Raw genomic sequence first — 12,987 nt, 5'->3', positions numbered from 1 at the left:
GATCAGCAGCGGATTCCTGGGAGTTGCTGGCACCCCTGGGGCCACCCTGAGCTCAGCACCCCGTGCTCTCAGCACTTCTGCACCTTACCCCGGGTGCACCTCACACCAAACCGTGCAAATGCTGTGCCGTCCCCCTTTTGCCGAGGGGTTGCTGTGACAGGCAGGGGAGAGAAACTCCAGCAAAGCTGCCAGGGCAGACAAGCCCTGGGGACAAAGTCCTGCAGAGTCACACGCAACCTCTGGTTCATCACTGATAACGGTGAAGTCATGTTTTCATCCTGGTGGATCCTCCCTCACTTTACACTCGGTGTAAAAGCGCTGACACCAAAGTCCTTTTCAGCACGGAGGTCTCCAGAGCGGAGTTCAGACCCTGCTGCTCTCACCACAGGGCTCCCTTTCCTGTCTACCCAGACCCTGGTGTCATTTTAGGAAGGGAAGCTGGTAACTTCAAGATAGGGAGATGTTGCTTTAATTTTTTGGTTTAGAGCTTTCAGTTTCGTTTCATCCTAGATGACTGGTTTCATCTGACTGACCCAGGAGAAAAGGATACATTCCGTTTAAGCTCTTCCAGTTCCATTTCATCCTAGATAAGCGGTCTCATTTGACTCCACCCACAAGGGAGCTGTCCTATTTAAGGCTCAGTCCAAGCCTTGTCCTGCCCAGGGTCTGCTGCTGTGTGGAGGAGCTGCAGCCGAGCCATCGCCCCTCGACAGCGACGCGATGCCCACAGCAAACATGAGGTGAGTGCACAGCAGCTGCTCTTGTCACAGCTGCCACAGTGAGGGCTCTGGGGGACAAGGCTCAGCACAGCGTCCTGGCTCAGGATCTCACCATGGTCAAGTCTGGAAAGGGCCTCAAAGTCACCTTGTGACTGCATCCTGACAGCTTTGGAGTCTCTGAGGGTGGAGACTGCACAACCTGTCCAGGAAAACTCTTCTCACAGCTGAGTTTCCCAATGTCCACGTGGAGCTTCCTGGCCTTTTTGTGCCCTTCTTGTCCTGGCACGAGGCACCACTAAAAAAGCCTGGCGCTTCTTTGCACCTTCCCTTCAGATATTTCTACAGCTCTAAGATCCTTCTGAGCCTTCTCTTCTCTAGGCTGAAGAGTCTCAGCTCTCTCAGCCTTTCCTCACGGAAGAGACACTCCAGCCCAAAATTTTCCTTACCTTGTTGGGCTCTTTCTGGAGCCATTTCTTCACCCTTCAGCTGAAGGCACAACCCCTGCTCCCTCCCCACAGGTGGGGAAGCTTTGGCAGTGTGGGCAGGTGGGGCTGGCTCTCCTCTCCCTTTTTGCAGCCCATCCCAGAGCCTTGGCCTCAGGTAAGAGAGCAGCCCTGACTCCAGGCACTGGGGATTCCATTCCTGGCTTGCTGTTCTCCTGTGGGAATGCTCACAGCTCGCTGAAAAATGGGCTGGTTGGAGCAATGATTTGCAGGTTCTTTAGTAGCCCGAGCACAAGGGATGTGTTGAGCAACTGGAGAGAGTCTCCTCTTCCACCATCCTTCCTCTTTTCGTGCTCTGTGTGGGCACCTCAGGGTCCCACCCTTCCATATCTCACCATTTCCTCTTTGCAGCAAGGAGCAGCTGAAGAGGAGGCTGGATGCCCTTCAGTGCCACTTCACCTGGAAGCTGCGCATTGACTCGGACAATCTTCATCATTTCCTGCAGAAGCTGGATGTTGATATCAAGCACATGGCCCACCAGAACCGGGTGGCTCTCCTGGGGCTCCAGGCGTACCTGCACCAGCAGAACAACCAGAGCACAGAAGCTCTGCAAAGCCTCAGAGCTGCTGAGGAGCACAACAAGGAGGAGGAACAGTCAGCATCCACTGCTGGATCTTTGATAATCTTTGGGAATTATGCCTGGATTCACTACCTTCAGGGCTCCTATCAGGAGGCTGAAACCCGCCTGGTACAAGTTCAGCAGCTCTGCCCAGCTCCTTGGGACGCGCGGCTGATCCCGCACATCCTGGCCCAGAGAGGCTGGGCCCTGCTGGCTGTCAGAGCCCGGAACGGGGAACGGGCGAGAGAGTGCTTCGACCTGGCCTTGATGCTTGAACCAGAGAACAGATCTTTCCGTACTGGGCTTGGAATGGCTCTTTATTTCTCCTGGAAATTCTCCTGGCAACCTGATAGTGCAAACGAAGCCATAATCCACTTGGAAAGAATTGTCGACGAGCAGCCAAATAACTACAGAGCCAAAATATATTTGGCCGGGCTACTTAGACGTGTAGATAGGGAAAGATCAATGGGCTTGATTGAAGAATGTGCAGAGAAGAGCTCTGACCCCGAGGTCCTCAAACTATCCGTTCTGTTCTGGATACCGTGGTCGGCAGAGCGAGCGGTTGCCATCGCCCAGCGAGCCCTGCAGCAGGACCCAGGCTATCACCTTCTCTACCAGGCCCTGGCCAGGAGCTACAAGCAGCACTGGCTCCAAGCAAAGGAGGAAGAGAAGAATAAGGTACTGGATGAAGCCATCAGTCACCTCCAGCAAATAGTTCAGAAACATCCAGACCTCGACATTATACTTCTCAAGCTGCAGCTGGCTGAGTTATTGGGTGCAAGAGACCCGGCACAGGAAGAAGAGATCTACAAGGAGCTGCACGAGAAAATTGACACCCTGAGCCTCAGATACCGCCAAGCCCTGAGCTGCTCCTGGGGAAAGTTCTTCCTTTACCGGCGGGGATTCCAGGATAAGGCAAAAGCCAAGTTCATGGATGCTTACAGCATTCCCGAGCAGACAGACCACAGGAGGGACTGCGGGCGCAGGCTGAGGAGGATGGCTCAGATCTACCAGCGCAACGGCAACGCCGACGCCGCCGACGCCATCCACCGCTTCCTCCAAGAGACCGACCGGCGCATGCCCTGGCATTCTGCTGCGTTCAGTTTAGAGGATGGGGATCAGGCCCATCCCGCAGAGTAGGGCAGCGCTCTTCCCAGGGCCAGGAGGCCAAAAGGATCGTCTGGCTCTGCGCAGCGACCCTGCCCCTCACGTGGACACTGTGGCTCCGCCAGCTCCTCGCGTCGTCCCATTGCTCAGCAAGTCCAGGCCCACCCGTGGGTGACCGAGTGCCCAAACCTCACCCATGCTGCTGTGTCCTGCTTCCTTCCCCCAGAGGGAATGAAAACAAGAGCAAAGAATTTGGCTTACAGGGTCTGAGCACAGCCTTCTGCAGGCGTGGACCCGTGTGGCTCCCTTGGAACTGCCATTGATCAGAACCGAACGCTGATTAGAGCAATGTGAGAAATCAACTCGTTAATTATAATAATTCTGCCATTTGCAATGAACCAGGAGGTGGGTTCCTCCACAAGATCAGTGAGGAGCCGTGCTGAAGGTGAAGTCCTTCTGTACGGGACACAGATGATCCCTGGCCTGTCCAAATGCATTAAACACTGCTGATGAAGGAGCCCACAAGGGTGATTTTACCTGCACTAATAACCACACACATGCCTGCCTCTGCCTGGATGCAAACCAGGGGCTTTCTTCTACTGGTTCCCACCAGGAATGACACTTCCATCCCTGTTTCTGGAGCCAAACTGAGGCTTTTAACATTCTTTAATCAATAAATATTTCTCTTTGCACAATTTCTCCTTGTTGGTGTCTTCTTGCAGCCTGAAGCATCCAGAGCATGGAATGCCCAGGATCCACCCTCTCCTCCCTGTTCTCACTCTCCATCCCTCCAGGCCCTTCCCACTGGGAATTTGTGCCCTTACTTGCAGGCACAGGTGGGCACCTCCCCATCCCTGTCACGGCCCCAAGCACTGCCAAGGGTCACCTCTGTGCCCAGCAGCACCTGAGTGAGGGTGGCTTCCTCAGATGTCCCCAAACCTACCTGTCCCACAGAGCAGTGCCACAGGGACCAGGGCAGATGTCCCTCAGCAGGTCCCACCAACAGTGACCGTGTTCCTGCTCCAGTGAGGAACAGGCAAGGACCTAACCTGGGGAGAAGATGCTCCAGGAAAGGACCGAGTGGGCCCAAAACCAGAATTTGGGTAAGGAGAACACACCTTAGTGCCCCTCTCACACACACCTGGTGTGACTGAGAACCCAGGGGCCAGAAACACCCCCTGCAGTGGGTGAGCACCAGGGTGCAAACACTTCACCCCCAGACCTCACTACCAAGAGGAAAAAGAAACACCTCAGGCCACCACACACACCCTGGGTATTTCACCTCCCAACACATGGGTGGGGATCAAACCTGTCAGCCTCCTTCCTTCCCTGGAGCCAGGAGCCACAGCCCAGGGCAGGATCCTGCCCCCAGCAGCAAAGCTGGCTGGGATCAGCCCTTGGGGCAGGAGCTCCTGAGAGAGGCAGCCCCTCAGCCCCCTGTGAGGCCACACATGCCTGGATGAAAACACACAGCACAAGTTAAAAACCACGAGCCAGAGAACACAAAACTGTGGGTTGTGTAAAACATCAGGATTTACTTAACTGCACAGTCAGAACAGCTTTCCAAAGCTCAATAAAAACAGGCATTTGATAAATTGGTGTGTGCTCCAGAGGTGCCTTCACACAGCACTGGGAAAGGTCCCAGCAGGACTCCCACCCCCACTGAACCACCCTGCTTCCCCTCACCAGCATGGGCAGCAATAATTCCTTTGGGACAGCCAGGAATCCTTTGGCTTTGTATCTACACCTTCCCCAACAGAATTTCCCCCCCTGCAAACACAGGGCCAGGAACTGCTCCTTTAGAGGAGCCACAGTCCCTCGGGCAGTTGGTTAAAGAGAGGCTTTTGCCCACCAGCCCAGTCCTACACTGCCATCCTCAGGACTGCAGCTGCACCACCAGCCAGGTGGGACACACCGTGCTGATATAAAGCCGGGATTCTGACCAAGTTCAGACATTGCTGCGTCAAGAACATCCTACAGAGTCCTAAAAACAGAGTCCTAAAAACCTCGACCAACTGACCCTCATTTTGTGACTGCTCTACTTCACACAGGGAGAAAAACAGATGTTAGTGAAAACGCCAGTTCTCTAGAGTTTTTTTAATGATTAACACTTAACAGATCCCGCTTGTTACTGTCTTCACCAATACTACATTCAGCACAGCATTAGATAATAAAAATAAATTGCACTATAAAATCCCATGAGAAGTCTCAGTTAAGCTGAAAGATAAAAGGCAAAACATCATTTAATATAAGCTGCTAGGGGCCACGGAGACAACTTGTGTTTCTTCTACTTGTGAGCACTGGTGTGCAAATGCCAGGACAAGACCAACTCCAGGTCTTCACTTCAGCATAGGAGAGGGAAAAAAGAGCCCCTGATGCCCAAGCTGGGTCGTTGACTTGCTTTTGCTCCCAAATCTAATTCAAGAGAAACACAAGAATATGGGTTTGGAATTCTGGACACAGAGGTCCAACACTCTCCCTTTTCCAGGGAACGTTCACCCACCTCCCAAACAATGCTCCTCTCCCACCGTTTGTTACCCGTGAGGCAGCTGCTGCTCCCACAGCTCAGACTGAGGGAGGCAGGCTGCCCCAGACGTCTCAGCTCTCCCCACATCACCTGCAGCCGCCCCAAACACGGCCTGACAGCACCACTGGCACTTACTTGGGGGTGGTCCTGCTGAAGGTGGAGCGGACCCTCTGGGACAGGGAGCTGGACGAGGGCGTCTTGGAGAGCTGCTGCTGCTCTGGGGTGGTGAGAGGTCCCAGAATGCTCACTGCCAAAAGAGAGCAGCACAGGGTGGGGACAGCTGAAGTTTCCTTTGCCGCACAGGGAACATCAGGCATTCCCTGGCATCTGTCAAAAGCACTAGACAAATCTGGCATTTCCTGGCACACTTTGCTATTCCCTCTCCCTCTATGAAGCTGCCTGGCTCCAAGAGCCTCCCAGGCTGCTTGGATTGAGGGTGGTTGTTTTAGTAACAGAGCAGAAGCCGGGATTACCTTGAACCTCCGGTGTCCGTGGGGTGGAATAGGCGTTGGTGTTCTCAATCACGTGTGCTGGGTCAATGTTCTCCTGCTCCACCATCATCAGCTGGCTCCAGTAGTCCATGGGCAGCAGCAGAAGTCGCTCCACGACCTACAGAGACACCAGGGAATCACAGATCACGGAATGATGGAACGGTTTGGGCTGGGAGAGAGAAAACCACCAAGGTTTGTCCTACCTTGGGCTGACGCTTCGTGTCTTGCAGGAGGGTCATGGGGTCAGGATCTGGTACCGCGTGGGCTACTATTGTGGGGCCAAAGACTTTGGCCAAATTGGAGATATCCATTTTGGTATCAGGGCTCTGAGCCACCCTGCATTAACAGAAATTAGGAGAGAATGTAGCTGCACCCCTTCACTTGTGATACAAATCCCCTGTCCCGCACACACTTGGCCTCCGAGTGAGCAGCTTTGTTCCAGAATGAAGACTTGATGGTCACAAGCAGTAACCAGACCCAATTAGGAAAAGCACCAGTGGGGTAACCTTCCCCTTCCAGATCACAGAATGGTTTGGGTCGGGAGGGACCTTGGAGATCACCTGGTTCCATCCCTCCTGCCATCAGAACGCACCTCTGCAGGTGGACCATGAGGAAAGCCAAGGTGTCCCTATTGGCCTGAGGAAGTTCTCCAATTGCTTGGTACATAGCAGCGATGCTGTTGTCCTCATCCGAGATTTCTAGCAGGAAAAAATAATATTTAGACTTAAGAGAGTGTCCTAGAACGTGCAGTATTCCCCTCACAGCCACAGCTACCCTGAGAAATAAAGAAGCCAGAAACTTCTCCTGCTGTGCTAATAATCTTGTATCCTGCCCAACTAAAACTCAGGCACGAGGGCTCCACAGAGCACCAAGGTCTGCTGGTTCATTTGACAGCAAAACCACAACCATTGAGCCTCAGCAAAGAGCTGGAGATGTCACACAGCAATTCCTCACCTGCAGCTTCCATGAAAGCCTTGTTTAACCGGAAAGTGAGAAGGGGCTCTTTGAGGCTGCGCAGGAAATCCTTGAGGAGGCCGCAGATGGCGTGGATATCGTCCACTTTACTGAGCAATGGAATGTTCTTTGCTCTGAGAAACTTCTCTTTCAGCTCCCTCACGGTCTTGTCACAGCCAGAGATGCGGTAAATGCCTGTCTGTAGGCACAAAGCTTGGCTCAGAGGAGGAGGTCAACCGATTTTTTGCCATCCCCACCTCTCCACACCAGAGTAACCCACTGAGCAGCACAATCCACACCATAAATAAGGGATATTTGGGTTAACAGTTTGCTTCCCTAACACCACAACCCATTTTGCTAGCACTGCTTCACACCTCATTTTCTTCTTACCTCATGCAGCCCTCGTTGCTCAATCTCATTAACACAGTGCACGATGATGGAAGGGATCATTGGAGGAGTAGAAGGGACAAAATCCATCAAGGTGCCCTAAAAGGCAGAAGGGAAAGTAAAAAAAAAAGACTGATTCAGTCACCAAGACATGGAAAATACTCTCTCAGGAATTCACAGCAAGATCTATGGTCTGAAAACAAGAATTGTTGCTCTTCTCAGGACTGATGAAGAAACATCACATCCATCATCACAACGCTGCATCGCCTGCCCGGAGCTGCCACCTTCCCCACTCAACGCCCTCCTACCATCACACCCCTACACCCCCTCCCTGCTCGTGGAGCCATGCATTAGCGAGCTCATTTGCATGCTATTGTGCAGCTCCGAGCAGCGGGAGCTCTGCTGGGGAAGGCAGCCCTGCAGCCCGGGAGGTGGCCGGGGCACGCACGCACCTCCCCGATGCGGACAGGAGTGCCCGTGAGCGTGGGGATGCAGGGCAGCGGGCAGCGCTCCCGGCACTCCGGGTGAGCCACCACACGGCAGTCCCGGCACTTGAGAGAGATCTTCCCAAACTTGACTCTCTTTCCACACGGAACGCACGATTCTGGCTTGATAACCTGGCGATGCAGAGCACACGGATGGGAGAGATTGGTGCAGTGTAGTAACTCAGCAGGAATTAAACCGGGTAACGGTGCCCTGATCCACGCAGGTAACTGGTACAGCTCATATTGACCTGAGATGTAACCAGAGAATCACGGAACTGCCTGAACAGGAAGAGACCCACAAGGATCATCAGTCCAGCTCCTGGCCCTGCACAACCACCCTAAAAATCCCACCCTCTGCATCCCTGGGAGCGTTGTCCAAACGCTCCTGGAGCTCTGGCAGCCTTGGGGCTACGCCCACTCCCTGGGGAGCCTGGGCAATGCATAACACCCCCCTTTCCCCAATATCCAACCTCAACCTCCTTTGACACAGCTGGCAGCCTCTTGTCACACTCATTTCAAGATGGAAGGAGATGCCTTTCCAAGCTCCCCCTGCCTGTAGACCCACCGTCTTGGAAACAAAGTCGTGCAGCCTCACTCCCCCGTTGTGCTGCGGGGTGCCGCAGCCATCGGTGTCCGGCTTGGGCTCCAGCTGCTTACTGCCTATGCTGGACTCGCTGTTCCAGGGCTGCAAAGGACCTGGAAGACACAAGGGGAAGAGGCTGACTGGCTGGAATCACCCCCTTCCCCCATGCATCATAAAGCAGAAGCAGCTCGCAGGTCCTGGAAGGAATAACGAATGTTTCAGGATAACCCACGCAGCTGTGTTGGGACAGGCTGGGGATGTTACACCCACCGCTCTTCCTCCGGCTCCTCCGAGGGCAAGGCACAGTCTGGATGGTAGAAATGGCTTCAATTGGGCCACCATCGTTGGGGACCATCACAGTGGTCTTTGCTACTATGGATTCATTAGCCTGGAATGACAAACACACCGTGACAGGAGTGCTGACAGAACACAGGAGCTCCAGTGGGCCTGGGAACAGGCAGAGCTGTGGCCAGGGGTACACAAACCCAGCTGGGACCAGCATACCTGGTCTGCTGTGTTGCTAATGGACCTGGATTTCTTCTGAGGAGCTGGGGGGCCTTCAGCAAACTGCCTGGAGGAGCGCTGAAAAGAGAGCACATTCTTGTCTCAGAAGCAGGAACGCTGTTCACCTGGCATTACACTGACCAGAAGGACTGAACGCCTCACGCGTCTGTGGTGTGTGCAGGCAAGTCCTTCAGAGGAACCTCTGCTTCGTGCCAACTTTGGAGGTGCCAGGAAGAATTAGGGACCCTCTTTCAAATAATTTTCCTAGCCAGCTTTATAATTCAGTTCAGACAAAAACCCAAAAACAACTGCCTAAGAAAGGAGGACAAAAAAGCCCAAACAAATCCACAAACTACACACACAAAAACCAGCAACTAAGCAAGTCCCAGACTCTTCCCAGCTCCACTAGGTGATAGCTTCTTTCCCACCTGTATTTTTTGCAGATTAAAGCAGAACAAGCACAGGCTCCTTTACAGAATAGAAAAATGTTGACTTCCTACACCATTTTCCCCTAATCTGGGAGCTGTTAATAATCTCCAAGTGTTTTCTTGCAAACCCCAGGCTGCAACTCCACAGGATATGGAGAAACTCCACTCATTTTCAGCAGACAAACAATGACATCAGACCTAAATTTCAACCTAAACCCCCACAGCAGCAGCACATCCATTCGAGGTCTGACTGTGCTCAGGGGCTCAGAGGTCACTACAGGTGGCTGTGAGGTGACAGATGGTGGCATTGTGGCAGCCAGGGGGAACAATGGAGACTGTGAGACAGGGAACAATTGAACAATACCCGCTTCTCTCTCCTCTTCAGCCTGACAGCTTTCACCACCGAGGAATCCCAGTCCTGGGGGAAATACACAGCAATGGTTAATGGCAAATACCACACAGCCCCTAGACCAGGGCTTTCATCAAATCTTAGCCAACAGCACACCCGGGAAATGCAAATCAGCTCAGCCAGGTTAATACCCCAGTAATCTAAACACAAAGGGTCCCTGGAGATCAACCCCCTCCCCTCGGGCTTTACAGGGGAGGAGAACCTCAGAACGTGGAGTTCCATTACCAGTGAGTCATCGGTTTTGTCAAAGCTGATGTCTGACAGAATTGAGCCAGATTCATCTATTGTAGACAGCCTGAAAAACAAAAATTAGAAGAAGCTTGTATCAGTTTGGCTTTCAGTCAGTCACGGTTCCAGAACAATCCCACTGACTCAGAAGAGCCGTATTTTAAAGTGGAACAAAAAGGGAGACTGTTGACATGGGTGCGGAATGTCACGGAGGCTGACAGCTGGATTGATGCCTGACACCTCAGATAAAATGCTGTTCCCTACCTTTTGTTGCCTGAAGTTCCCACAGAAGCCTGTGGCCTGTTGAGGAAGGCGAGGACAGACCTCTGCTCCTCGCTGAGCTGGATGCTGCCAGAGGCATCACACATGAGCAGCTCCCGAATCAGCTGGATTTGCCGCTCCTGTGAGCACAGATAACATCAGCAGCTGGATACCCGCGTTTAATTACTGTAACACCCGACCAAGTGTTTGAGATACCAGAGATGCTCCCAGGACTTGTGTCAATGGACTGCTAATGGCTGCAGGCAGGCAATGGCAGCTCAGCTCCAGCAGCAGCCAGTCTCCTTTCCCAGATCAAAGCACAAGGCTGCTCCGAGGAGCCGAGCCAATTCCCCGCCTTTTTTTTTTTTCCCTTTCCTTCCCATGAGTGCCAGTCCTTATTTGCCACTGATCAATGCAGTTTAATCGCCTTGTCTCCACACCCTCAAGAGCTGGTGGGTGACACAGGAATTACTCACCAGCTTCTCACAGTCCATTTCAGCTTTTTGCCTCCGTTTGATCTCCACATCCACCTGATTGCGGGCGTGTTTCAGCTTCACGTCCAGGGCACTGCGCTCAGCTTCTGTCTTCATGAGGAGATCTTTGTACCTGCTGAGCTCGTGCTCTGTTTTCTGCCATTTCCTCCGGTACTCCTCAAAGTTCTTCGCTAACTGAATAAACTCTGGGGAGAGAACACATGGAGCTTTAGCTGGGCAAGCAGAGGAGCAGCTGACAGCAGGTTCACACAGAATCCCAGGAATTCTGAGTTTGGAAAAGACTTCTATGAGCACCGAGTCCAAGCTGTGCCTGATCCCCACCTTGTCACCCAGCCCAGAGCACTGAGTGCCATATCCAGTCATTCCTTGGACACCTCCAGGGATGGGAACTCCAAACCTCCCTGGGCAGCCCCCTCCAACCCCTGACTGCCCCTTCCATGAGGAAATTCCTCCTCCTGATGCCCAGCCTGTTCCCAGCCGAGGTGTGAAGAACCCAACCCCTGGGCCAACCCAGCTACACAAGAGATGTCCATGAGCTCCTCCATCTTTCAGACCAAGCCCTCCCTGTCAGCACCAGCCAGAAGAGCTGGAACACGAGACATTGCACAAAGCCAGTTTGCAACGAGCAGAACGTGGCCCTGCAAAGAAATTCAGCTGGGATTTGATGTTTCTCCATAAAGAAAAAACCCAGATCGGACTGGTTTTAGCCTCTTCGGCAGATTCTCCAGGAATAAAACTCACGGCATTCGTTTCCTTCACCCAGAAGCTCAGCCTGGCGTGTGAGCTGCTCGTACAGACCCCGCAGGTTCACCATGGCAATCTCCATCCTCCTGCCAAAAAAACCCCACAGCTAAAGCCAGCCCAGCCCTTCCCTCCCACCTCCGGGCAGAAACCAGCCCAAAGAAAAGAGAACCAGCCGCAGGGTTACTGGCTGTAACGCTTTCAGGCGGGTTTGAGAAGCTGCATGAACAAAACTCATGTTTTATGGAGATATATGCATCTAGGTTTTTTTTTCATTGGGAATGAAAATCCACAGCCCTCCACAGTCTATGGGTAACAGAGCCTTAGAGAGGCAGATCTGCCCACCTTAGTGCTCCCACCATCCTCCAGCACAGCACAGAGGATCAGAACCCAAGGCAAGATGAGGGATCCCAAGTCCTTTCCTTCAGAAAGGATACAGCTCACAGCCCATGCCCCGTCTACAAATAACTTGGTACTATATAGGCCACTAAAAACCTGCAAGTTTTCAGCACTTTGTAAGATAAAAATAGGAGCAGCATTCCGGGGAATTTTAATACAGTTTTAAATTTAGCTGCATTTTAAGTTACAGCTCCTCCTGCAAATAGCTGTTAAAATGCAACCAGTCAGCAGATTTCTCTCAAACAGCAGCAACAACGGCATAAACAGAGGCAGCGGAGGGGAAAGTCTCCAGCTCAGCAAGACAGAAATGACTTCACTAATGCGAGAGGGTGCTGGGGCAGGCAGGGCAATGAGCTGGTGCTGGAAGGCTTGGGAGAGGTGCCAGCAGGGAACACAACACCCGAACGCAGAAGGCTTTGAGGTACCTGTTTCACAGGCACAGACTTCACAGGCACGCCGGTACCTCGACACTTTCTCTATTAGGTGGAGTACGAGGCGTGGAAGAGCTCTGCCCTTGCCGTGCGAACCCACAGCACGGGGCACGCCCAGCTCCGTGTCTGAATTACCAGCACATGCATCACCATCCCCGTGCCCACCGCCACCCCCGGAGGCCGCAGGGACCGGCCCAGCCCGGCCCGTCCAGCGCCCACCGAGCCGGGCGGCCGGGGCTCCGAGACCACCGGGGAAAGGGCCTGGGCGGCTCCGGGATGCGCGCATCCGGGATTCCCCTCAGCCCCCCGGGCTGCCCTCAGCCCCCCGGGTTCCCCGCACTCCCCTGAACCCCCGGTCCCTCCCAGCTCCCCCCCAGCCCGTCCCTGCCCTCACCTGAGCCCCCCCGGATCCCCTCAGGCTCCCTCACCTGGGCCGCGGCTCCGGCCCCAGCGGCGCGCGCAGCCCCAACCGCCCCGCGCTCCGTTTTGAATCCGCCGGCCAATGGCGCTGGCCCCGGCTCCCTCCGCCGGCCTCTCATTGGCTGCGCTCAGAGGTCGCCTGAAGCCGGCCCGCCGCCATGTCTGCTGAGGGCGGGGCCTGCCCGCTCGGCGGGGCCGGCCGTGGGGCGCGGTCGCGCGCGCCGAAGCCGCCCGGGCGCCATCTTTGCTGCTGGTGCCGGCGCCGGCGCGCGTTGCTTAGCAACGGGAACGCCGTGAGGGCCCGGGCCCCCCGGGCCGGGCCCGCTCCTCGTCCCCCGCTCCGGACGGGCTCTGCCG

At 54.1% G+C, this 12,987-nt stretch overlaps 2 protein-coding genes across 4 annotated transcripts; one reads left to right on the top strand and one right to left on the bottom strand.

Moving 5' to 3' along the window:
• The first annotated feature begins 490 nt into the window (after positions 1–490).
• Positions 491–3,534, top strand: LOC120764410 (interferon-induced protein with tetratricopeptide repeats 1-like). The gene is made up of 2 exons (XM_040088371.1): positions 491–740; positions 1,574–3,534. Exons 1-2 carry the CDS (start codon positions 721–723, stop codon positions 2,919–2,921), a joined length of 1,368 nt encoding a protein of 455 aa, XP_039944305.1. The 5' UTR covers positions 491–720; the 3' UTR covers positions 2,922–3,534.
• An 816-nt stretch (positions 3,535–4,350) lies between these two features.
• Positions 4,351–12,701, bottom strand: RACGAP1 (Rac GTPase activating protein 1). Of its 3 annotated transcripts, none has more exons than XM_040088367.1 (17): positions 12,605–12,677; positions 11,381–11,469; positions 10,622–10,824; positions 10,149–10,285; positions 9,882–9,951; positions 9,612–9,665; positions 8,820–8,897; positions 8,586–8,703; positions 8,298–8,428; positions 7,700–7,864; positions 7,251–7,346; positions 6,861–7,059; positions 6,499–6,604; positions 6,110–6,242; positions 5,889–6,024; positions 5,551–5,662; positions 4,351–5,303 (listed from the first exon to the last, which is right to left on the bottom strand). In XM_040088367.1, the coding sequence occupies exons 2-17, from the start codon at positions 11,463–11,465 to the stop codon at positions 5,228–5,230; spliced, it is 1,899 nt and encodes a 632-aa protein (XP_039944301.1). In that variant the 5' UTR covers positions 11,466–11,469; positions 12,605–12,677; the 3' UTR covers positions 4,351–5,227. The 3 variants fall into 3 exon arrangements, with proteins under 3 accessions (XP_039944301.1, XP_039944300.1, XP_039944302.1); XM_040088366.2 differs by having other exon boundaries at positions 4,404–5,303; positions 12,639–12,701; XM_040088368.2 differs by lacking the exon at positions 12,605–12,677 and adding an exon at positions 12,205–12,250 and having other exon boundaries at positions 4,404–5,303.
• Positions 12,702–12,987: the final 286 nt, after the last annotated feature.

The sequence above is a fragment of the Hirundo rustica genome, chromosome 30, assembly GCF_015227805.2.
Source record: "Hirundo rustica isolate bHirRus1 chromosome 30, bHirRus1.pri.v3, whole genome shotgun sequence".
NCBI classification, from domain to species: Eukaryota; Metazoa; Chordata; class Aves; order Passeriformes; family Hirundinidae; genus Hirundo; species Hirundo rustica.
This window is presented reverse-complemented; position numbering and strand designations above follow the sequence as displayed.